The sequence below is a fragment of the Macaca nemestrina genome, chromosome 5 (genome assembly GCF_043159975.1).
Source record: "Macaca nemestrina isolate mMacNem1 chromosome 5, mMacNem.hap1, whole genome shotgun sequence".
Lineage (NCBI taxonomy): Eukaryota > Metazoa > Chordata > Mammalia > Primates > Cercopithecidae > Macaca > Macaca nemestrina.
In genome coordinates this window covers 110,526,364-110,553,301 of record NC_092129.1, presented here as the reverse complement: position 1 = coordinate 110,553,301, position 26,938 = coordinate 110,526,364, and the positions used below count along the sequence as shown (strand labels likewise).

The window sequence follows — 26,938 nt, the reverse complement described above, 5'->3', positions numbered from 1 at the left end:
GCATAGTTATGCTAAGTTTATTAAGTTTAGTAGTAGTGACTACTCTCTTCTGTTATTCTGTTATACTTTAAATCTTTATTGAGCTCTTACTCAGTTATATGCTGAGTCTAGTGCTTTGCTTTCATTATTTATTTTTATCCTAGCTTTCTGTTCAAGGTTCCTATAAGCTAAAAAACTTTCTCAAGGACATAGAGCTAGTAAATGACAAAGCTTGTATTGGAACCCATGTCTGTTTAATGCCACATCCCACACTCTTAAACACTGTACATTACTGTATTCTTGCTCTGTCACAAAGAAGGTTACTTCTAATCCTCAGAACCGTACAAAAGGTGTTATTTTTATTTTAACAAATGCATTTCTGGCCAGGTACAGTGGCTCATGCCTGTAATCCCAGCACTTTAAGATGTCAAGGCAGGCAATCACCTGAGGTCAGGAGTTCGAGACCAGCCTGGCCAATATGGCAAAACCCCATCTCTACTGGAAAAAAAAAATACAAATATTAGCTGGGCATGGTGGCACATATCTGTAATCCCAGCTACTCAGAAGGCTGAGACACAAGAATCGCTTGAACCCAGGAGGCAGAGGTTGCAGTGAGCCGAGATCTCACCACTGCACTCCAGCCCGGTTGACAGAGTGAGACTCAGTCTCAAAAGTGAAAAAAAAAAAAGCATTTCAAAGATGTTAAGTGATTTGGCCCACTGATAATGGTTTTAGATGCCAGTCAGCCAGGCTTGTTACAAATAATTTTTAAAGCTTATTCAACAACATTCATTAAGTAAATAAGCATACTCAAGTTAAAAGAAAAAAGAGCATGCTTATTTACTGTTCTTTTAACTTGGGTTTTTTGTTTGTTTGTTGTTGTTGTTGTTGTTGTTGTTTTGAGACGGAGTCTCACTTTGTAGCCCAGGCTGGAGGGCAGTGGTGTGATCTCAGCTCACTGCAGCCTCCGCTTCCTGGGTTCAAGTAATTCTCTGCCTCAGCCTCCCAAGTAGCTGGGATTACAGGCGCCCGCCACCACGCCCAGCTAATTTTTGTGTTTTTAATAGAGACAAAGTTTCACCATGTTGGCCAGGCTGGTCTCGAGCTCCTGACCTCGTGATCCTACCACCTCGGCCTCCCAAAGTGCTGAAATTACATGCGTCAGCCACCGTGCCTGACCTGTTACTTTGAAATAATTTTAGGCTTAGAGAAAATTTACAAAATTAATACAGAGACATGCATGTTTATTTTTTCACACAGCTTCCCTTAATGTTAGTATTTTATAATTCTAGTACACTTATCAAAACTAAGAAATTGCTGTGAGTATAAGATTCTTAATTAAGCTGTAGAACTTACTTAGATTTCACCAGCTTTTCACTAATACCCTTTTTCTGTTCCAGGATTCATTCTGTCATCCCACATGGCATTTGTCATGTTCTCTTAGTTTCCTTCATGATTCTGAAGACTAGTCAGTTGCTCTGTATAATGCCTTTCAATTTGGTGAGGATGATGTCTTAGGATTAGAGTAAGCCTATGTATTTGGGGCAAGACTTCCCAAGAAGTGATGTGTGGCCTTCTCAGTGCATCATTTTAGGGGTTCCGTGATGTTGAGTATGTCTTAGGATTGGTAGTGTTAACCATGATCATTTGGTTAAGATACTCTCTGCTGGGTTTTTTCACTGTAAAATTACTATTTTCCCTTGGTACTTAATAAAGATTTTAGAAGAGATATACTCTGAAACTGTGCAGATATCCTGTTTTTCTTCAAACTTTCACCCACTGATTTTAGCATCCATTGGTGGATCTTGCTGGCATCAATTACTGCTTAATGTTTGTCTAATGGTGATTTTCTGTTTTCTTCATTTCTTTTACATTTATTGATTGAAAATCTTCTGTAGGGAAGATCTGTACTTTCCTGATATATTTGTTGATAATTATTTATACCTGTGGACTCATTGTTAATAGATGAGGGTTTTATGAGTAATACTTGTAAACCTTAGGAGAGGAATATTGATATATTTAACTTGTAAACTTTGTTTTCAGCTTCTTTTGTGTTAGGTAGGTACATGTATGCTTGGGTGTAGGATAATTAGCAATGCTATAATAATATTGTATGTATTGTTATATGAGGATTGCATTTTATTTCATGATTTCCTTTGGAGATAATTTTTAAAACATTGAGATTTCAAACCGCAGGATCACTAATTACTTGCATAACACCAAGCATAATTTTTTCCTAAACAATATCATGGTCTTTCTAGTTAACACTCAACATGATTTTCTTTATTGTTCTTTTTGCCTTGTTTATTTTGAATTTGAGGCACTTAGTATGATTTTTTTTTATAAGTTATAGCCACATATCAGTACTTACCAGCATTGATAAGCAGTTCTTTACTATAAAATTAAAGTTTGTAAACCATTAAGTATAATTTTTGGTCAGAGTACATGTCCTGTTGCTTTTTTGTTTAGTTGCTTTAAAATTATTTTCTAAACATATAGAATAACAACTGTTAAGATCTCATTTTTCTCCCCACTTACTCTGTCATTTGTTTCTTAAACTCTCTTTTTTTTAGTCTGTTTTTTGTATCCTTGTTAGAGAGAACAGACATATACTGTCTCTGAATGTACTTTTAATTATATTCTTCATGTAATTACATTGTGTAATTACAACTCAATCACCTAATTTAGCACTACTCAACACATGTTAACTTTTGCTTTTTGTTCATTTTTAAGACAGGGTCTTGCTCTGTCTCCCAGGCTGGAGTGCAGTGACATGATTATGGCTCACTGCAGCCTCGACCTCCTAGGCTTACATGATTCTCCCACCTCCACCACCAAGTAGCTGGGACTGCAGGCACATGCTGCCACATCCAGCTAATTTTTTGTATTTTTTATAGAGATGAGGTTTCACAGTGTTGCCTAGTCTGCTGTCAGACTTCTGGGATCAAGCAATCTGCTCGCTTCAGCCTCCCAAAGTGCTGGGATTGCAGGTTTGGATCACTGCTCTGGCCACATGTTTACTTTCAACCAGTCAGGGTAACTGTTGTTAACATTTTAATATATAACTTTCCAGACCTTCTCTATGCACATATACTCATTTTTAAAATTGATACACAGTATTCATACTGTGTGTACTGTTCTGTATGTAACTTGCTTGTTGACTTTATGATACCTAGTTTTTAGGGTTATTAAAAGATGACAGACATGGAACCAGCATGGAAAACACAATTAAAGGAAGTTTAAGAATGAAATGCACCAGCCATGGTGGCTTACACCTTTAATCCCAGCGTTCGGGGAGGCCAAAGCAGGAGGATCGCTTGAGCCCAGGAGTTTGAGACCAGCCTGGGCAACATGATGAAACCCCAACTCTCCAAAAAAATACAAAAATTAGCCGGGTATAGTGGCGCATACCTGTAGTCCCAGCTGCTTGGGAGGCTGAGGCAGGAGGATCACCTGAGCCTAGGAGGTCGAGATTGCAGTGAGCCACAGTCGTGCCACTGTATTCCAACCTGAGCAACAGAGTGAGACCATATCTCAGAAAAATGAAAAGAATCAAATGGTTCTTAAATTTATGGAGGACTTCCTTACAAATTTTTTTTGACCTCGTGATCCGACCCCCTCAGCCTCCCAAAGTGCTGGGATTACAGGCGTGAGCCACCATGCCTAGCTACAAATTTTTATATCCAAGTTTCTATAATCTTTTTTTAAATAAATGTGTTGTGGCCCACTATATTTATGTGGCATAATTTTGTTTTCAATGTTTTGACATTTAAAATATTACTATACTGGTACATTCATGTTATATATTTGATATATTTCTTTAGGTCAAATCTGTAGAAATAAAATTTCAGGGACAAATGATACACACATTTTTAAGACTTGATATGTTAATGCCAAAATGCCTTGTGTGGCTGGGCACAGTGGTTCACGCCTGTAATCCTAGCACTTTGGGAGGCCGAGGCAGGCAGATCACTTGAGGTCAGGAGTTTGAAACTAGTCTGGCCAACATGGTGAAATCCCATCACTACTAAAAATACAAAAACAAAATAGCCGGGTGGCAGGAGAATCACTTGAACCTGGGGGGCCGAGGTTGCAGTGAGCTGAGATCACACCACTGCACTCTAACTTGGGCGATGGAGTGAGACTCCATCTCAAAAAAAAAAAAAGAAAAAATGCCCTGTGTAAAGGTGGTTAGCTCCCAGCACAGTATTACTTGAGTCGGCCTATTTTCTCCCACTTTTCAGCAACTTTAGATTATCATTCTTTTAGTCTTTGCCAATCTGATCAAAATGTTTTTCTTATATTTTCTTCGTAACTGGTGAGATATCTTACAGGTTTAATGGCCATTTGAATTTCTTTTATTTATGTCTGTCCATTTATTTATATGTCCTTTGCCTATTTATTACTTATTTAGCAACTCTTTGTTATCTCTGATGTAGATATCTTTCTTTCCCTTTTGTGGTTTTTCTGTTACTCCTTTTCTTTTCTCTTCTTTTTTTTCATTTTTTGACAGAGTCTCACTCTTGTTGCCCAAGTGGAGTGCAATGGCGCGATCTCAGCTCACCTCAACCTCTACCTCCCAGATTCAAGTGATTTTCCTGCCTCAGCCTCCTGAATAGCTGGGATTACAGGCCTGGGCCACTATGCCCAGCTAATTTTGTATTTTTTAGAGGAGACGGGGTTTCTCCATGTTGGTCAGGCTGGTCTCGAACTCCCAACCTCAGGTGATCCCCCCGCCTTGGCCTCCCAAAGTGCTGGGATTACAGGTGTGAGCCACCATGCCTGGCCTTACTTTTTTCTAATGTTGTCAAATAGTAATTGTAGTTGAACCTGTTGTTAAAGTTGGGTTTCCTTAGTGTTGTGTTTAGTAAAGCTTTTCCAACCCTGAAATTTTAAAAATATTCACCTTTATTTTCCAGAAGTCCTTGTAGATTTATTTTTATTTATTTACGTGTTTTTACACGTAAATCATTTTTATTTAACAGCATTATTTTATTAATTAACTTTGTTTTCCCTCAATGAATTTGGGTGAATGTCAGGAATGCCTACTGAAGTATTTAATAAATTGCTCTAGGAATCAATTTCCACTGTATTTTTTCTCCTCATGTTTTTGGAATGTTGTGTTTTTTTTTTTAAGTAGTTTATTTTGCAAATGTATTTGTAAGTTTTCCACTGATAGTTAGGTATGATTATTAATTCAAGCTTGCCTCGTGTCTTTATAAAATGACAGTGTCTGTTTTTGGCAAACTCAAGGGCTAGAGAGACTACAAACTTGTAAACGTACTGTTGTAGAGTTGGAAAGTAGTATGTAAAAGCCAATTTAAAATGTGGTATCATAAAGGAGTGGTCACTACCCTTTTCTGGAGTTTTATTTAAATCTTCACACACAAAGATGACGCCAAGCATGGTGGCTCATACCTGTAATCCCAGCACCTTGGGAGGCCAGGGTGGGAGGATCGCTTGAGCCCAGGCGTTCAAGACCAGACTGGCCAACGTAGTGAGACCCTGTCTCTATAAAATATAAAAAAATTAGCCAGGCGTGGTTATGAGCACCTGTAGTCCCAGCTACTCAAGATGCAGAGGTGGGAGGATCTGTTGGGCCTGGCAGGTGAAGGCTGCAGTGAGCACAGGTTGAGGCTGCAGTGCACTGTGATCACGCCCCTGCACTCCAGCCTGGGATACAGAGTGAGACCCTGTCTCAAAAACAAAACAAAACGTAAGTAAAGCTGAGTTTTCAATCATTGGAGTTTGACATACCAAATTGAGGAGGAAAAGCTTTGCACCTAATGAGGATGGAATGCAAAGGCACAACAGGTGAAAGAGTCTCATCTTATTTTAACAAATGATACATTTGATTGGAGAATGGGTACAGGATAGCCAGAGTTGAAGCCATAGAAGTAAGTAGAGGTAGATTGTCATGCTAAAGAGTTCTTAACAAAATCCTATAGGCCAAAAGTATAGTATATAGCCAGAAGTGATTTTTAAAGAAGATAATGAGAATGTGATAGATACATGACTTCAGTTTTATTTTACATTGAAAGTCAGTCAGCAGCTACATGATGGAGAAAACCATTTTTTTTAGTTTGTCTTTCTCTTTTGAAAGATTATAAAAAATAATGTAAAAGCAAATACATAACCATTGTAAAAATAACCGTTTGTATTCTATCACTGTCCTCTGGGTACTTATTTTTCAGCATATTAGTATCACAACTAAAATCTCAAATAAGAAAGTTAAGCCTCTTTCTTACCCTGCTTCTCCCACAATTTCTATTATAAAAATGTTTAAATATGCCGAAAAGTTGAGACTTCTACAGTGAACATGTCTATATCTACCACATGGATTCTACAATTAACACTTTTCTGTTCTAATCATCCCTTTATACGTTAATTCATCTTATTTTTTTGATGCATTTTAAAGTCAATTGCAGACGCCTGGTATACTTCTAAACACTTCAGTGGGCATATTATTAACTAGAGTTCAATATTTGTTTACAGTTTATTTTCTTTTGAGGGCTTGTTTGGAGGTTCTAGCAGGGGAGCACAGCTACTTATATATCCTTGACCTTGACCCAAGACCGGTCCTCCTCTATCAGGGATGGTCATCCTCTTTAACCCAGCGTGCAGCTTTGGAAGGGACGCGCATGGAGCGATGAGGGAGGAAGTAGACACTCACCTAGCCAACAAGATCAGCGCAGTTACCCCTGGCGATCAGTGGGGTGACAGATGTTACAGCCAGGTCGCCCTCACATTCTTTCTTTTGAAATAAAATTTACTACAATGAAATACATAAATCTTAAGTATATAGTTCAATAAAATTTGAAAACTACATATCCCTTTCTAACCAAAATCCCCACGAAGACATAGTACAAATAGTATCAGCACCTTAGAAAGTTCCCTCATGTTCTTTCACGGTTAGTCTCTACCTCTTCCCCCTCAAATGTAAGCATTGTTCTGATTTTTCCTAGCATAGATTAATTTTATCTGTTTTAGGACTTCATGTAAATGGAGTAATGCACTGTATACTCTTATGTGAGGCTTCTTTCACTCAGGATCTTTTTTTGATATTCATCCATACTGTTGCTTGCATCAATAGTTTGTTTCTTTTTAACATTGCATTGTATGGGTATACCAAGTTATTTATCAGTTTTCCTGATGATGGACACCTGGGTTGTTTCCAGTTTTTGTCTATTAAGAATAAAGCTGCTATGAACTTTCTTTTTATGGAGGATCTTTTTTTTAACTTGATTTTTTAAATGTGTTCTATTTATATCCCACCTGTATATAGATCACGCTTACCCAGTAATATCTTCAGTAGTCTCCCCTTTTGTGCATACCTGGAAGTAGTGTAGTGTATTGAAAAAGACATTGAGCTAGGCTGGTTGTGGTGGTTCACGCCTGTAATCCCAGCACTTTGGGAGGCTGAGGTAGGTAGATCACCTGAAGCCAGGAGTTCGAGACCAGCCTGACCAACATGGCAAAACCCTGTCTCTACTAAAAATACAAAAACTAGCCAGGCATGGTGATGCATACCTGTAATCCCAGCTACTCAGGAGGCTGAGGCAGGAGAATTGCGTGAACCCCTGGAGGCAGAGGTTGAGTGAGCTGAGATTACGCCACTGCACTCCAGCCTGGGCGACAGAGCAAGATTCCATCTCAAAAAAACAAAAACAAACAAAACAAAACATTGAGCTACAAAATCTAGAAGGGAGTATCCTAATCTTCATGTTCCTACCACAGGGTCTTTGGTAAATACTCTTTATTCTCTTTCTCATCCCTGTAAGAGGGATTCAGCATAATGTTACATGGTTTTCATCTTAAATACTTCTCTGGAGTAATCTGTTGGGGATTTGAGGCTACAACAGCCTAGCAAAAATCACTTCTGTGATCAGTTAGCTAGTAAAACTTCCACGGGCCACTTATTAAGTATTTGCCATCCTTGAACCAGTCCAATCTTAAGCTTTTTGCAATTTTATGTTTCTGCTGTAATTTGAGACTAGTTCATTTTTACTTGAGTTACCAAATCTTCTCAAGTGTTTTTCTCTTCTTTCCCTAGAAAATGGAATCCTAATGGAATTTCTTAACCCTGAGGCTAACATTTTTTGTGTTTTTTTCTTGACTCACTGTACTCTAGTTTCCTATAACACTGTCAGTCATTTATCATTTCTCCTCATGACATTGGTTTCGAAAGTCTCAGCTTAACCTTCTTCATTGCTTCCTTTTTCTATCTCTTTCCTTCGGAACCTTATTAAAAACCTTGATTTAGGTAGGGATCAGAATTTTAATGTCATTTTTCTCTATTATCAATTAAAATTTTGCATTATATCAAAGCTTGGGACGTTTGTTTCCCTCTTATGATGGTAAAGAAAATGTAACATGGACATGATGATATAGGTATGGTGAAGAGAAGAGTGTGATTACATAATCAAGATGAAATGATACTGTTTTTTAAAATGTCAGTCTCCAGAATGCAGCAGAAAACTAATTAGATACATGGTTGAGCAAAATAATGTGCAAAGATACTGTGTGGCTTAAAAAGATTAATGAAGTATGTTTATAAGAAAAAAGCTTTCCTTTGGGTACATTATCAAATTTAGTAAGGCCAAAAAAGCTTGTTGGGGCCTATGTTTTAAGACTGCTTTACTGTACATTAAGTTTTTCAAATAATTGGTTGTGTGTTTCAGACAACTGTGTTTATTTTCTGGATTCCAAAATGTCTGCCTTCTTATAGTGTCACAACGTAGCTCTTCAACAAAGTAACTTAGCCTTCATAAAAATAATAGCACCTGGGTGCTCTGGACTGGAGCAGCTGCTCTGTAACCTCAGATTTTAGATCTCGGGAGAAAAAAAGCAGTTTTTAGTTACTCTCTGGCCAGAGGCTAAGTCCTTATGGTTCTAGATCTGTGCATGAGTCATTATCTCTGTGTGTCAAAGGTTATGCCATTTTCAGAGATGACATAGTGACAATGTCTCTTCCTCCGACCCCTGTAATTTTTTTAATGTGTCATATAGTTTTATGTTTCTCATGTACTTCATTAATCCAGGAAACATTTATTAAGCCCTTCTGCAGTTTTTAGATACTGGGGAAACACATGACTAAAACATCATTTCTGCTCTTCCCAGCGCTGGCAATACAATGGGGGAACAGAAGTACAAATAACAATAAAATGAGAGCTATGAAAACTAAGGATTGCTTAATTGTGCCTAGAGTGGGGCAGAGGCAGCTTCTTAACAAAGAAGGGTTTGAATTCACCACATAGATTGGCAGAGCTTCACTTATGAAAAGAACAGCATATGTGAGGGTGAAAGAGAGAACATATGAAGAAATGAACCTTTTTGAGGTAAAGTTTGAGTGGAAGTAAGATTGAAACAGGAACTTCTGCTTGCCAAGAGATGGAATTTAGTTAGAGTGTTAGAATGACAAAGTCACAATTTTTAACTAGGTCACTTTGGCAGTAGTGGGGAAAGATTTAAAAAGAGCAAAATTGGGATAGAGGACATCAGTTTAGGCAAGAGTTAAGCGTCAGAAATGTAGTGGCAGTGGGTTTGGAGAAGATAGAGTGAACTTAAGAGCTATTTAGAAGTGAAGATGAAGGGACAAGGAGTAGTCATCGATTACTTAAACATCTAGCTTTGGTGTCTAGGAAAATAGACATGCAAACAGTGAGAGGATGATAATCAGTTAGTGAAACTTTTTGTGATTGCACTAAGCAAGAATAATTATATAGGTTTCTTAAGACAGTGTTGTATATCAAACTAAATATTAGATAATGTTGATTTTTTTGTCTACATAATCTTATTTTTAAAAACCAACCAATAGAAGAATATTAAATATGGGAAACTAGAAGTAGAAGTATTTAACAAAGCTAGGATTGTGCAGGTTATTTTGGTTTACAGATTCTTCACTTATGTTTTAGAAACGTGTTTGGCCTTTTGCATACTTAATCCTTTGCTGATAAAGTCAGATTGTGGTAAATTTTAAATTGTCCTGGTTTGGAGTTCATCAAATCATTTGAAACTTCTAATTATATTTGTAATGAAAATTATTAAATTTACATTAAAAATATCGAGAAAAATTACCTTGTGTGTTCTGAAGTTAAAAAAGAAAATTAGCTTGAGGCAGGCTTAGTTTAGTTTCCTTTGCCAAACAATTGTACTGTTTGAATTCAGATTTTTCTCATTGCTACTCTTAGAGTTAAGTGACTTGGAAAAAAAGAAAGAAACCAGCCTCGGCAACATAGGGAGACCCTGTCTCTACAAATAAGAAAAAAGATTAGCTGAGTGTGGCGGTGCGTACCTGTAGTTACAGCTAGTTTGGAGGCTGAGGTGGGAACATCACTTGAGCTAGGGTGTTTGAGATTAGAGTGAGTTATGAGCATGCCACTGCACTCTAGCCTGGGCGACAGAATGCGACCTTGTCTCCAAAAAAAAAAAAAAAAAAAAAAAAAGGATTTGTGAGTATGTGAGTGGTTAGGCACAGGAAAGGTTTGTGTTACCTTAGTAGAACAAAATGAAGTTAAAGTGAAGAGGATGTTGATAACTTGATGAAGTTGTCCACATTGTGGAGATCCTGCTGAGGAGTGAAAAATAAATAAGAGTTAGCCAGGATATAACTATTGTTTGGTCTTATGTTCTGATTATTTTTTTGTTGAAACACTAGCTTATTTTAAGTAAAACTTAAACTTTATTTTTTCTCCTTCCTTTAGAACGTATAATGAAGAAAACAGAAGAGTCCGAATCACAAGTGGAGCCTGAAATTAAGAGGAAAGTACAACAGAAACGGCACTGTAGTACCTATCAGCCTACTTCTCCTCTATCTCCTGCTTCAAAAAAATGTTTAACCCATTTGGAGGTAAGTAGAGAAATTATTCTTTATTGCTAATCAGATTGTGTTTTTATTAATATTAGTTTCAGTACTTATTAAATTCTAGGTGATCTTTTATCATAGGACCAGAAGAGACCTGGAAAAGTTATTTAGGCAAACTTTTCTGCCTTCAGTAGACCATTTTTATGCTTGTCCAAAATATAGAATTTATTTTTCTGTAAAGAGTTTATCAGCGCTTCCCTGCAACATACTTCAAATGATTACTGTCTGCCAGAAATTTTTTCAAATAATTTTAAGAGGTTGAAAAGTTAAAAAAAAAAAAAAAAGTAGAAAGAAAATCTATATATTTATCTTCCAGATTCCTTGTTTTTCACATTTGCTTTATTGTCCTCGCTCTCTATGCCTTTTTCCCTCCTTCCTCCTGCCTACCCATAAGCATGTGTATGTGTATTTTTTTGTACTGTTTGAGTTGAAGTTACAAGCATGATGCCCATTTACCATTTAATACTTAAGTATGTGTGTTTTTGATTTTTTTTTATAGTTAGAGTACTTCTGTCAAAATCTCAAAATTAACATTGATCCGAAATTACCATCTAATCCACAAATCCCATTCAAATTTCACCTAAATAATGTCCTTTATGGGTATAGAATTCAATTCAGGGTCATGTGCTGCATTGAGTTTCCACGAATCTTTAGTCTTTTTCGATAGAAATAATTTCATAGTCTCATCTTTCATAATCTTGGTATTTGTTGAGGAGTACAGGACACTTTGTGCCTCAAATTGGGTTTGTCTGATGTTTGTAAATGATGTATGTAGTTTTCAAGAATGCTTCAGAAATGATGCTGTAATCTTACTGCATTATATCAGGAGACATATGATGTTGATTTTCACATTAATGATATTTTGCCTTAGTTAAGATGTTCTAGATTTCTTCACTGCAATGTCAGTTAATAGGTATTTTGACTAATTTATTAATAAGATTTCTAACATGAGCTAAAAGTATTTCTTATCCCACATTTATATATTCATTTATATCAGCATGTACATATGAATAGTTGTTTTACTCAAAAGGGTTATAGTCTGTAACTTCCATGATGTTTCATGACTTACTTTGATGCTTCAATTGTCCCAAATTCCATGTGAGTCCCTTCAAGCTGGCCTCTGTCTTTTTTGACATGTCCCTATCATTCTTTGAAGACATTTATGACATTCACTTCTCTGCTTTTTAGTATAACAAGATGGTCTTAACTTATCTTGTATTTCTTTTTTTTTTTCCCCAAGATGGAGTCTTGCTCTGTCACCCAGGCTAGAGTCTGGGTGGCACGATCTCGGCTCCCTGTAGCCTCCACCTCTCGGTTCAAGCAGTTCTTCTGTCTCAGCCTCGTGAGTATCTGGGACTACAGGTGCATGCCACCATACCTGGCTTATTTTTGTATTTTTAGTAGAGATGGGGTTTCACCATGTTGGCCAGACTGGTCTTGAACTCCTGACCTCAGGTGATCCACCCACCTCAGCCTCCCAAAGTGCTGGGATTACAGGCTGAGCCACTGTGCCCGGCCATTATCTTGTATTTCTGTCTCAGCCCTAGAGTCATTCATTTCTCCGAGGAGCCATGCATACAAGGAAAAGGAAATATCTTCTCCTTTAAGTGGAAGGAACATGTTTGGACACTAGTTATGTTCATTCATGTGGGCATTATTGTTTCTCGGCCTTCTCAGTGGACAAAGCTAAGAAATACATGTGTGTGTATTAATATTTAATCCATATTAGAATCCATGAGTTCACACAATAACTCTAATTCCAGTCCAACACCACTGACTTTAATTTTTCCCATGTTTCATGTTTGTAACCCCCTTCTCCAGAAGTGATTAACTTGACTCCCATCATCCCCAGTGTATTTACCTGTTAGCTTAGTTTTTCTTTATGTGGTAATGTCCTGCCATGCCAACCTAAGTTTGGCTCAGACCATACTGATATCACCTACTGATTAGCCTAGATAAAGGAGGAGGAAAGCTCCTCCGTAGATACAATATCTTTCGTCCAGTGGACATGCCCACTGAAAACCTCAGTTTGTTTGTTTGTTTTTAAAGTTCAGGGGTACACATACAGGATGTGCAGGTTTGTTACATAGGTAAACGTGCTGTGGTGGTTGCTGCACAGATCATCCCATCACCTAGGTATTAAACACAACAATAATTACTTTTTAATAAAAGTCTTCCTTCTTTTACTCTATTCCTATGCCAGTTGTTCTAGTTTTCTTCTTAGTGGAGATAAAGAATCATAGCCAGCCTCTATGTAATCTTTAATTCCTAGACAAAGTTAGTGGTTTTTCTTTCCACGTATAGTCTCTGAAATTCTACACTATGTACCACTTGTAAGAAAACAAGATCTGTGGGCCAGGTGCGGTGGCTCACGCCTGTAATCCCAGCACTTTGGGAGGCCGAGGCAGGTGGATCACCTGAGGTCAGGAGTTTGAAGCCAGTCTGGCCAATATGGTGAAGTCCTGTCTCTACTAAAAATACAAAAATTAGCTGAGCATGGTGGTGGGCACCTGTAGTCCCAGCTACTTGGGAGGCTGAGGCGGGAGAATCTGTTGAACCCTGAAGGCAGAGGTTGCAGTAAGCCAAGATTGTGCCATTACACTCCAGCCTGGGCAACAAGAGCAAATCTCTTTCTCTAAATAAATAAATAAATAAGTAAATAAATGAAAAAGAAAACAAGGTCTGTGAATTTAATGGGATTAACATCTTTAGGATATTTAATAAAAATGACATAGTCTCAAAGACAGACTTATTAAGTGCAGTTGGTTATTTATAGGTAGTCTTGCAGATACTATGTGATATGTAGTTTGGAATTATTTAATTTTGTAAAAAGCCTTCCACTTCTGACCAAAGCAGGGAATGAGATTTTAATCAGTTTTTCTTTTTCTTGAATTTTTTTTATTTGGAGAGATTGGATGTTGCTATGTTGCCCAGGCTGGTCTCGAACTCTTGACCCTAACCAGTCCTACTGCCTCAGCCTCCCAATGTGTTGGGATTACAGACCTGACCCACAATGTCCAGGCTTAGTCAGTTTTTGTTTTCCAAAAGAAATTACACTTAACATAAAATGTTTGTGAAAATGTATTACTTTACAGTATTCTCTACTAAAACTGAGCAGTATTAAGATTCTAGTTTTTAGAGAATTAGGTTGATAAAATGTTAATCTCTAGTTTTTATCATGAAAGTTTTTTTATCTTACTCAGTGTAGTGTATCTACATTTTGTTCCTAATTCTCACAGAGTTCCAAGATACATGTTTCTTAGCTGATGGAAGGCGTATGGTAATAGCTCAGAACATACTTCCTTTCATATTTTAATCTTGGGGATTTTAATAGTAGGAATGTGTTTTTTCTGTTTTAGTGTCAGTTTTATGAGAGGAAATAGCACTTTTCCATGGAGTTCTTTTCATTTAGATATGCCCTCTTTACCTTTATTGTAGACACTAATGTAATGGAGCCAGTCAGTACTCAGCTTGATCGTATCCTCAGATTCTTGGTGACAGTTAATTTATATATAGCTGACTGCTAGACTGGATAGTCTTGAAAATTTCTTCCAGCATTTTGATATTAAATCCCAACTAACATGACTTATTTAGGATCTCATGGTAGCCACGATGGTAATGATGGGGAAGAGAGGGACTTAATTTTGAGACTTTGAGGGGATTCCTTAATGATGCAATAAAATGCCAAAATCTTTTATTTCTTTTATTCTTTTGGAACTTAAAGTTTCTGAACACCGTGAATGTTGTCCAAAATGTGGAAAAGAAAAAGAAAATCAGACCAAATGCCAAAGTTATGGTGTTCTTTTTTCTAAGGATTTGCAAAGAAACTGCAGACAAGCTATTACTTTGAATGAGTCTGCTGGACCATTATTAAGAACGTCAATTCATCAGAATTCTGGAGGACAGAAGTCACAAAACACAGGATTAACAACCAAGAAGTTTTATGGCAACAGTATGGAAAAGATTCCAATTGATATTATTGTGAATTGTGATGAGAGTAAACACACTTATTTACAGACTAATGGAAAAGTCATTTTACCTGGGGCAAAAATACCCAAAATCACAAACTTGAAAGAAAGGAAAACAAGTTTGTCAGACCTAAATGATCCAAGTAAGTATTTTACTCCCTTTAATATTGCTTATATCAATCCAATATTTTTCAGATATATTTTTACAACCAGTCTCTCCAACCCCATATGTATTTTTAATGTAAGTGTGAGCTTAAAACTAATCTTGTTCTCATCCTGTCCATCTTAAATAGTTTAAAAAAAAAAAAAAAAAAAAAAAAAAAAACACAGAACTTGACCCTAGTCTTAGATGAATTGCTAGTTAAAACCAGCATTCGGACTTTGGCCAGGTTAATTTAATCTTTCTGATCTGTAAATGTGTATATCTCCTGCTGATAGTGAAATTTTTTCTGGGGTGGGGGGGGAGCTAAAATAACATAAAATACGCGTAGCCCAATAAAATATTTGACATACAATATCCTTACCACATTTGTTCTTAAATCTGCATCATGTCTTTTTACTCTTGTGTGTATGCATATGGCATGCAGTCCTTGTTTATAATAAATAGCAAAAGATTAGAAATTATTGGGATTGGTTGACTAGAGTATACAGCGATAAAGGAGTGAAAGATCTGATAAACTGTATAATTTCCAAGATCCTTAAGTGAGTAATGCAAGCTACCAATAAGAGTGTATACTGTGGAGAATGAGCATAATTTCTTTTAAAAAATAGAAACTGGGCATAGTGGTGTCCCAGCCACTCAGGAGACTGAGATGAGAGAATTGCTTGAGTCCAGGAGTTGAAGCGTAGCCAGGGCAGTATAGCAAGACCCTGTTGCGAAAAAAAATATTAATAATTGTAAATAGAACACTAGGCTTTCCTTTTAATATATACTTGTGCCGTTTTTCATTAAAAATACAGTTCATGGGCCTTTTTAAAAAATCTGTATACATGTGTACACGTACATCTGTATGTATATATACATCTATATATGTCAGGTACTGCGCTAAGCATTTTACATACCATTTGTTCCTTGCAACAATTCTGTGAAATAGATACCCTTACTGTCCTTAATTCTACGGAGAAGAGAAATTGAGCCAAATAACCAGTAAGTGGCAAAACCCCACCTCCCAAATGCTATGTATGTAAATCTGTTTAGATTGTCTAACCTGGCCTGTTAGGTTTTCTGCTAATGAAAGACCAGTGTTGAAAGAGAAACCATGCTCAGTATTTGTTCCTGAGACTGGCCAGTAAAATTAATAAGACAGGTAGAGAAATGCTGAGATGATGCTTCTCTGGGACATGTACATTACTCAGTAAAAATTAAGCATTTATGTTTGAAATACTAATAAAGAAAAATTCCTCTTTCAAGTTCATGCATTCTTCAACATATGACTTTTGAATGCTTTTTCTGTGTCAGGCTATTTTAGGCCTGAGGATATAGCAGTGAACAAGACAATGTCCCTGCTGTCTTATAGTTTATGTGTAGCAGAGGGAAACAGATAAGCAAGTGAACATCTGCAACAAAGAACAACAGAAAATTTAAATCAGTTAATTTGACTGTGAGTGTGCTTACTTTATTGGGTTATCAAAGTGATATGTAAACTAAAACTTGGTGGCCAGAATGCATAATATTGAGGGAAGTAGAATTCAGGCAGGAGCAAGCTTGTGGTGTTTGAGGGACAGAAATACTGACTAGTGTGCCTGGAGGATAAAGAAACAAAAAACAGAATATTATGAGAAAATTGGACAGATAGGCGGGGGCCAGATTATGTAAATTTATAAACCATAGCAAGGAGTTTGTATTTGACTCAAATACAAAATGAGTGGCTTTCCGGAATTAAGATACAGAGATAGATTCGCTAAGAGTCAGTAATGAGTACAAGGTATAAGAGCAAATTACCATTGTAGTGTCTTTTCTTGCTCACGTCCATTTATCATCAGCAAGACTTATAGAACATTAGGTACTGGTCCAGATTTTTCTGAGGACCAGTTAAGATTTTAGTAACTTCCTGTGTGAGATAAAATTACTTGGCTATGGCCGGGCACGGTGGCTCAAGCCTATAATCCCAGCACTTTGGGAAGCTGAGGCGGGTGGATCACCTGAGGTAGCGAGTTCGAGACCAGCCTCACCAACATGGTGAAACCCCATCTCTACTAAAAATACAAAAATTAGCTGGGTGTGGTGGTGCACACCTGTAATCCCAGCTACTCGGGAGGCTGAGGCAGGAGAATCACTTGAACCCAGAAGGCAGAGGTTGCAGTGAACCAAGATTGCACCACTGTACTCCAGCCTGGGTGACAGAATGAGATTCCATCTCAAAAAAAAAAAAAAAAAAAAAAACTTGACTACATGGAGTTTCACACATATTTACAATGCGTGCTATTTTGCGAACAAGTTGTATGCAAATTATTTTTTACACCTTAAATTCTTTGGGACTCTGAAATGGACCTACCATTCTTCTTGTAACTTGCTGATATTGCTGTTTGGTTGAGATGATGAATTGTAAAATCAAATTTTATATTTGTATAATTTTTTTAAAAGATGCCAAGTCTTAATGCTTTCTTCAGATTTAACTTTTTATCAGATAGAATGGATTGTATCTTCATTCATTTTTATTAATCTTAGATCTGGAGGAGGTCCAAAGCAAATTCAGTGTATTTTCCGTTTTGGTAATTTATTTGACTTTTTAATGGACAGAAATGAAATATAAAATTATGACTGTAGTTTTAATATAAATTATAAATTATTAAAATACTTTTAGTCATTTTGTCCAGTGATGATGATGATGACAACGACAGAACTAACAGAAGAGAGAGCATATCTCCTCAGCCTGCTGATTCAGCTTGTTCTTCCCCTGCACCATCCACTGGAAAAGTAGAAGCAGCACTAAATGAAAATACTTGCAGAGTAGAGCGTGAACTACGAAGCATTCCGGAAGACTCAGAGTTAAGTACAGTTACATTGCCAAGAAAGGCAAGAATGAAAGACCAGGTACTTTTCACATTTGTTGACATTTGTTCAGATTAATGCCTCCATTTTGGGGTGTAAACTTTTTTTAGAAGGCAGTTTGGTAGCGCCAGGAGAAAACAATGGATTATTCATTAAGTGGGGCTTAAATACTACATGGGAGATTATTTGAAAGAACATTAAGCCATATACAAAAATAAGTTTCAATTAAACTTAAGGCTTAAAGTTTAAAAAATTCAACAAGAAAACACAGTATTAACCTTACAATAAAATGTCAGTATGTACAAAGATTTCTTATAAAATCTAGCAGAGGAGAGAAGTCATTTTAACAGGGATATATTTTACTGTAATAGTATGTTTCATTATGTTATGTTTTATATTTTACTATAAAAGTTTCAAAAAGTTCACATGGAAAAAGCTAATATGGATGATGTCAATAGATAAACAATATCTAGAACAACTATTTGTAATGCAGATGACATAATATTTTAATGTCTGTAATAGACTAAGAACTCTTAAAATTTACAAGATAAAAATAAAGTGAACAAAGGATAAGAATGGAGAAAAATAGAAAATTCATGCAGTAAACTACCACATGAAAAGTGCAAATTAAGGAAAATGAAATACAACTGTATTCAATGGACTTTTAAAATTGTTACAAAATCAGTTAATATTATGCTGTTGTCAAGAATCCAAGGGAAAGGATACTTTCCTAGTCTGCTGATGGAAAAGAAAGTTACTATGGTCTTTTGGGAAAGAAATGTAAAAATGACCATTAAAAAATTTTTAATGTGTACTATTTGACCAAATAATTAACTCCTTAGACTCCATCTTCCCCAGTACATAAGACTTTATATGCAGACATGATTATTGGCAAACAAAGTCATTGCCTGTTAATATGGATATAGCTGAAGAAGTTATGGTATATCCATATGATGCAGCCATTGAAAATAAAAATTAGAACTTATATCAGTGACTTTTAGGATATCTGCATGATATTGTTAAGTGAGAATACCAAATTAAGGAAATATGTGTATATTACTTTAGTAAGAACATTTTTGTAAAATAATAAACTTGTATGTTAAATTGTTTGTGTGTGTGTTTATACATGTCAGTGTGTTCATAGGAGTACAGATAAAAATATGGGAACATATATACTTGGTTGTTAAGATGGGAACCTTAAAAAATGAGAAACAACAAAAGTAATCATAAGGATAATAGAAAAATATATGGATTTATTTATTTACTTATTTAAAGGGGGGATCTTGCTCTATCACCCAGGCTGGGATTACAGGTGCAAGCCACTGTACCCGGCTGGATTAATATTTTTATATAATCTTACAGAATGCCTTTCCAACATGGTAGCACAAGCAAAAATAGTAAATGAAAAGATGAATATATCTGATTAAATGAAAAGTAGAACAGTGTAGCAAAACACTCTAAACACAATTTGATAGATGAATGGAAATGGAAAAATAGTAAGCTATGTGACAAAGTGTAAAGTAGTCCTTAATATATTTTTAATTTTTTAAAAATCAAGAAATAGAGGCAAACCATAGGGAAATAAGGAAAGGAAATGAATAGAATTCAAAAAAACATAGTAATCAAAGTAGTGAAAATGAAATTAAAATACCTTTTGTGAACTTCAGATTGCTGAAAATTTTAAAACTATGATATTGTCTCATCTTGATCAGTGTTTGGAGAAGTGGAATGTTGAGTGTATAAGTTGATTTAACTGTTGAGGACAGTTTGGCAGTAATTCTAAATGTGTACCACAATTGACTGGACTGCAAAAATGCTCTTTGAAGAATAGTTTGCTATCGCAAGAGATTGGAAAGAACGTAGATGTCCAGCATATGAGTTCAGTTAAATTAATGATGAATTTCCATGTAATGGAATGTTTAGATGAGCAGTTTTCAGACTGACACACTGAATCGTAAGGATACCTCAGTGTGTACCGTCTTCGATGGTGCTCCGTGGAGGGGGTGGAACATTCAAATTCTAGACTAAATCCTTTACTGTAGATTCAACTGGAGCAGCTCTTACCTGTTTTATTAGTGAGCTAAATAATCTCTCATTTGAAGATGTAACTCTACAGCTAAAAACAAAACAAAACACTTTTAAACCTCTCTAACAGGTTTCTTTAATAATAAGGGAAAATAGACCAGATGCGGTGGCTCACGCCTGTAATCTCAGCACTTTGGGAGGCCAAGGTGGACAGATTCCCTGAGGTCAGGAGTTCGAGACCAGTCTGGCCAACATGGTGAAACCCTGTCTCTACTAAAAGTACAAAAACATTAGCCAGGCGTGTGCCTATAATCCCAGCTACGTGGGAGGCTGAGGCAGGAGAATTGCTTGAACCCCCTAGGGAGGTGGAGGTTGCAGTGAGCCGAGATCATGTCACTGCACTCTAGCCTGTGCAACAGAGTGAGACTCCATCTCAAAAAATAGTAACAGTAATGGCGAATATTAATGATAAATCTGTTAATAAGCCTGAAAAAGCAGTTCACAAAATCATGTATGTATGATTTTATATCATATATATGATCATATTTTGTTTAAAATACATATTTTTTCCTGTGATATATATCATAGAAATACCTTTAGAAGGATAATGGGAATGGTGGACATTATTTTCCCTTATTTTCTGTCAAGATATTGTTTTATTCTTGTGATGATAATAAAGATACTAATATAATTACTTTTAATTAAAATTATATACCTATATAAAGTGTTTATGATTAATTTCTATTTGGAAGTGACTGGAATCATAATTTAACAGATGAAATAGTTTAAAATATGTAAATATATAAGGAAGGGTTATTTCGTAATGCAGATAACCATTCCCCTAAATTGTTTGCTTTCTAAATAATTGCTGATTTAATTCAAGTATCATTGCCACTATAACTAGCAGCATTTTACTGTGCATGAAGCACTCTGCTAAACTGCTTTTTATGCATTAACTCAGTTGAGTAGATACTCTTACTCTGTATATTTTAAAGTTTAGGGAACCAAAACTTACGTAAGTTATTAAGTTTTACAAGATCAGTTTTTGTTGTTGTTGTTGTTGTTGTTGCTTTTGAGAAGGAGTTTCGATCTTGTTGCCCAGACTGGAGTGCAGTGGCGTGTTCTTGGCTCACTGCAACCTCCACCTCCCAGTTAAGCAATTCTCCTGCCTCAGCCTCCTGAGTGGCCAGGATTACAGTCACCTGCCACCACACCCGGCTAATTTTTTGTATTTTTAGTAGAGACGAGGTTTCACTGTGTTGGGCAGGCTAGTATCAAACTCCTGACCTCAGGTGATCTGCCCATCTCGGCCTCCCAAAGTGCTGGGAGTACAGGCGTGAGCCACCGTGCCCGTCCAAGATCAGATCTTTAAAAGGTGGTGTTGGCCGGGCGCAGTGGCTACGCCTGTACTCCCAGCACTTTGGGAGGCTGAGGTGGGCGCATGACGAGGTCAGGAGATTGAGACCATCCTGGCTGACACGGTGAAACCCTGTCTCTACTAAAAATACAAAAAAAAAATTAGCCGTGTGTGGTGGCGGGCGCCAGTAGTCCAAGCTACTTGGGAGGCTGAGGCAGGAGAATGGCGTGAACCCAGGAGGCAGAGCTTGCATTGAGTGGAGATCACGCCACTGCACTCCAGCCTGAGTGACAAAGCGAGACTCCATCTCAAAAATAAATAAATAAATATAAAATAAAATAAAAGGTGGTGTGGCTGTTTGAATCCAGGCAGTCTGATTCCCAGAGTACTATTCTTGACTGCCATGCTATTACTCAGATTTATATTACAACTAAAGTATAGCTAAATAAGATACAGGTATTTACTGTTATATAAAAACCATGAATTTTAATTTTATCTAGCACTGTTGAAGGGAAATCCATTTTATGTTGTGATATTTACGTTTCTTTTATTGGGTCTTTGCATATGTTTATACTTAGCTTGCAGCTTTGTTTTAGTAAATTATTAAGTGAAAATTTTCTTTTCCTTTTTAGTTTGGCAATTCTATTATCAACACACCTCTAAAACGTCGTAAAGTGTCTTCTCCAGAAGCTTCAGTTGATCCTTTAGCTTTAAGCTGCCAAAGTTCCTTTGACAGTGTCATCTTAAACTGTCGAAGTATACGAGTAGGAACACTCTTCCGGCTGTTAGTAGAGCCTGTAATTGTAAGTACATTCTTAAGCTTTTTACTATACCAATTTTAACATTAAAAATTCCATTGCTAAAGCTAATATATAATATTTTAAATTTGTAAATTAAAATATTTAATAGAATATCAAAATTAGTTCAAGATTTCACATTGCTTTAAGAGTATATACGTAGTAGCTCCTCACCATTAAAATGAGTTAGAAAACCTTCCAATATGTTACTGATTTAGTATCATGCCAGCTAAGTGCATGAAAAGACTATATTAAAGAACTGTAGTGAGTGAAGATTCCAGAAGCTTTGGGATCTGCTGGAAAATGTATTACAGCATCAAGACTCCTAGAAATAGATTATTGTACTATAATGGCTGCCCAAAAGGCATTGTGCATTGTACTAGTTCATTGTCCACAATACCCAAAGGACTTTGTGTACTTTATCTTACTCATCATACCTGTGTACTTACTATTCTGCCACCAATTCAAGTTTTTATTTTCTGTTTGAAATTTTAATATAATCTCCTTAACTAGTCTTCTTAGTCATCATTTTTCTCTCTAATGTATTCTAAACATTGTTTCTAGATTAATTGTACAGCACTGTATGCATTCTGTAAGCCTTTATTTTATAATGTCTTAACTTGGTGTCCCTATGTGTTTCCAACTCTTCTTTCAAACTAATATTGTCCTTTTTACATAATTGTCCTAACATTGTCCTTTTTACATAAAGCACTTGTCTTTAAGAGAACTTATTGCCGGGCATGATGTCTCACGCCTGTAATCCCAGCACTTTGGGAGGCCAAGGCGGCTGGATCACGAGGTCAGGGGTTTGAGACCAGCCTGGCTAATATGCTGAAACCCCATCTCTACTAAAAATACAAAAATTAGCTGGGCATGGTGGCGTGTGCCTGTAGTCCCAGCTGCTCGGGAGGCTGAGGCAGGAGAATCGCTTGAACCTGGGAGGCGGAGGTTGTAGTGAGCCGAGATTGCACCACTGCACTCCAGCCTGGGTGACAGATTGAGCCTCTGTCTCCAAAAAAAAAAGGAAGAGAGAGAGAAATAATTATATCACAGCAGGAAAGTTGTAAGGTGTTTTATTATTTAATGTAATGAATAATAACTGTTTCTTTTCTGGTAAAGGTTCTTCATGGTTCTAGAATACAGTATGATCAAAAGAAAAAAAATTATTTATAGGAGAAAATGAAATGTGAACCTGATTTCTTAGCAGAGCACAGCTCTATGCAAATCCAGCAAATTTTTCTTTTCCATCAAAAACCTTAAGCTTCTCACAATTTACAAACTAAGTTTCAGAAGTACCCTGGAGATTCAAAGCCAATTATATATAAATTATCTACCCTTTATTGCCCAATAATATTGTAACATATGTCAGTGTTTTTAGGGATTTATGAAATTTGTATTTTGTTACAGCCCTCATACTGCAGACTGTCTTTCCTAGTTTCTGTCCATTAACAAAAATGTCACTCTGTGTCACTTTGTACCTCAAAAATTTTCAGGAGTGCCCTGTAACTTTTATGGTTTTCTCCCACATTAGCACTGTTATTTATAACTCTTCAGTGTGATGAGTAAGGTTTTGCTGGTGATTTAGACATTTAATTAGAAAGTTACATATTTAGTCTTAAAGCTGTTTATGAAGAACCATATTAAAATTTGGGTGAATTTTTTCTAATAGGTTATATTTGCTACGGTGAAGAAAAACTTTGTAAATTTAGTTAAAAAAATAAAAGGCAGTATATGTAACGTAAAATTGTCAGTTTAAAAATTATAATGCTAAATGAAATATTCCAGTCAAAAAATATAATGTAGAAATTTGCAGTGTAGTATTAGCCTTACTTGTAGCATGAGATTTTTCGCAAAGGGCGTTCTGCATTGAAGAATAATTAGTAGGTCTGTATCTTCTTCAGATAGTATAAATAAAAAGATGATTTGATATTTTCTTCTTCTTCTTGAATATAACCTCCTTATGTTTTGTAGTGAAATGATTTATCTGCCAAGTTATGATTAATCTGAGAAACAGGTTTTAAATGTTTTACTATATTCAGTGTTTTATAAAATTCTACACTTGTTTATTGTTAGATAAATCATTTTAATTCGCTTGGTGATATAATTGGCATTATTATTATTATTATTTTGAGACAGAGTCTCACTCTGTCGCCCAGGCTAGAGTGCAGTGGCGCCATCTCGGCTCACGGCAAGCTCTGTCTCCCGGGTTCATGCCATTCTCCTGCCTCAGCCTCCTGAGTAGCTGGGACTACAGGCGCCAACCACCATGCCCGGCTAATTTTTTGTAGTTTTAGTAGAGACGGGGTTTCACTGTGTTAGCCAGACTAACTGTGTTAGTCTCGATCTCCTGACCTCGTGATCCGCCTGCCTCGGCCTCCCAAAGTGCTGGGATTACAGGTGTGAGCCACTGCACCCGGCCAAGTGGCATTATTTAGAAGTGTCTATTTTATTTAAAAGCAAGTGCTCTTTTAAGGAAGTAAGATGGCATATATTATTAGGAATACCACATATGCGCAAATACAAAGTAATCCCTCATTTTTCAAATGAGAATATATAAAATCAAGGTTTTCATTCAGTTTAAATTTAGAAACTTTCACAATGTAGATGAAATAGACCAATGTCCACTTTTGTTTTGTTTTGTTTTGTTTTGTTTTTTGAAACTGAGTCTCACTGTTGTTGGCCCAGGCTGGAGTGCAGTGGTGCAATCTCGGCTCACTGCAGCCTCCACTTCTTGGGTTCCAGCAATTCTCCTACCCCAGCCTCTCAAGTAGCTGAGATTACAGGTGCCTGCCACCATGCCTGGCTAATTTTTGTATTTTTAGTAGAGATGGGGTTTCGTCGTCTTGGCCAGGCTGGTGTTGAACTCCTGACCTCAGGTGATCCACCCACCTTGGCCTCCCAAAGTGCTGGGATTACAGGTGTGAGCCACCGCACCCAGCCCGGTGTCTACTTATAATATTAATATTTATGTGTGATTTACTTACATATTTCTAAATGACAAGTATTTAGATATAACTTCCTTCAATTCCTTTATCTTATGCAACAATTTTATTTAAATGCATATGTCAGCCAGGTGTGGTGGCTGTAATCCCAGCACTTTGGGAGGCTGAGGCAGGTGGATCACTTGAGGTCAGGAATTTGAGACCAGCCTAGTCAACATGGTAAAACCCCATCTCTACTAAGACTACAAAAATTAGCGGGGTGTGGTGGTGTGCACTGTAACCCCAGCGACTAGGGAGGCTGAGGCAGGAGAATCACTTGAACCCAGGAGGTGGAGGTTGCAGTGAGCCAAGATTGTGCCACTGCCTTCCAGCTTGGGTGACAGAGCGAGACTCATTCTGATAAATAAATGAATGAGTGAATGCTTTATGTCGTCATTATTGACACTTTTTGAATCAGCTAACATTTTTCCAAAACATACAATGTCAACATCCATGTATGCTAGAACGTTTCGCAAGCTACAGTACGTTTTTTTTTTTTTTTTTTTTTTTAGTGATGAGGTCTCTCTTTGTTCCCCAGTTCAGTGCTGCAGTCATAGCTAACTGTAACCTTGAACTCCTAGGCACAAGCAGTCCTTCCACCTCAGGCCCCAAGTAGTTGGGACTATAGGCACATGCCATCTATACCTGGCTACATTTTTCTTTTTTTGAGATGATGTCTCACTATTTTTGCCCAGGGTGGAGTGCAGTGGCACAATCTTGGCTCATTGCAACCTCTGCCTCCCGGGTTCAAGCGATTCTCTTGCCTCAGCCTCCTGAGTAGCCGGGATTACAGGCATGCATTACCATGCCTGGCTCATTTTTTATACTTTTAGTAGAGACGGGGTTTCACCAGGTTATGTTGGCCAGGCTGATCTCAAACTCCTGGGCTCAAGCGATCCTCACAAAATGCTGGGATAACGGTTAAAAGCCACCATTCCCTGCCGGTACCCGTGCTTAATGTCCCCAAATAATGTATTACTTCCCAGAGAAACCAGTTAACATACTCCTTTCAAATGCAATCTTTAGAGAGTATGTTTAGTGACATTCTAGACTTTGCAATTAATTATTGTAGTAATTGCTAAATTTATTTTATATTTCCTTTCTCTTTTTACATTATAAAAATCTTCACACTGAAAAGTTGAAAGAATTTTGCAGTGAACTTTATATAACTCCCAGCTAAGTTCTACTATTAGCATTTTATTGTATTTGCTTTCCATATATCTATTCATCCCTGTATGTATTCGTTTGTCTTGTTTTTTAATGCATTTCAAAATACTTGCCTCTTTTTTTGAATCTGTTAACTTCTCTAAAATAATTAATTCAGGCTGTAGTAGGCTTAATGTGTCTTTTCCACATTGAAATAATTAGTTAGAAAATACCATTTTGTAACCACCAGTAATAAATAATTCAGGCAAGGACCATCAATAGATGCAAAAACCATTGAGTGAATGTCAAACCCCCATGACGTGCAGTTTACCTATATAACAAACCTACACAGGTACCCCTGAACCTAAAATAAAAGTTAAAAAAAAAAAGAAAAGAAAGAGTGATGGAAGGGATGTGGCAAGATGTTAACAGTTTAACAGTTAGTAAATTTAGGTAAGGAATATTTAGGTGTTCATTATAATGTTATACCAACCTCTCTGTGGGATTTTAAGAGATAAACGAGTAATATAGGAAACATTCTAAGTACTTGAATAGAAAAGTGAAACCTGCCTTTCTTTGTAAGTCTAGAGCAATACTAATTCATCTTCTTTTTTAGTTTTGTTTAGATTTTATCAAGATACAGCTAGACGGTAAGCTATTTTATGTTTTTTTACTCACTAAAGCTTTCTTTACACCAAAGCACTTTACAGGAATAAAAGATTTAAAAATATTCATAGAATTTATTAAGATGGTTAGTTGTTACATATATCCTTATCAAAGGGCATATATCTTGGTGTAAATTTCATTCAGAAATATCACAGAGCCTAAC

The 26,938-nt window shown here is 36.6% G+C and overlaps 1 protein-coding gene across 13 annotated transcripts in view; it reads left to right on the top strand.

Annotated features, from left to right (window-relative positions):
- LOC105479432 (SUMO specific peptidase 6) overlaps nt 1-26,938 on the top strand; it is a 122,050-nt gene that overhangs the window by 53,253 nt on the left and 41,859 nt on the right. For all 13 annotated transcript variants that reach the window (XM_071096839.1, XM_071096832.1, XM_071096840.1 and 10 more), the window contains 5 exons: nt 10,683-10,828; nt 14,657-14,954; nt 17,616-17,845; nt 21,818-21,988; nt 26,726-26,759. In XM_071096839.1, the coding sequence (XP_070952940.1) occupies nt 10,683-10,828; nt 14,657-14,954; nt 17,616-17,845; nt 21,818-21,988; nt 26,726-26,759 (879 nt within the window). The remainder of the gene's footprint in view (nt 1-10,682; nt 10,829-14,656; nt 14,955-17,615; nt 17,846-21,817; nt 21,989-26,725; nt 26,760-26,938) is intronic.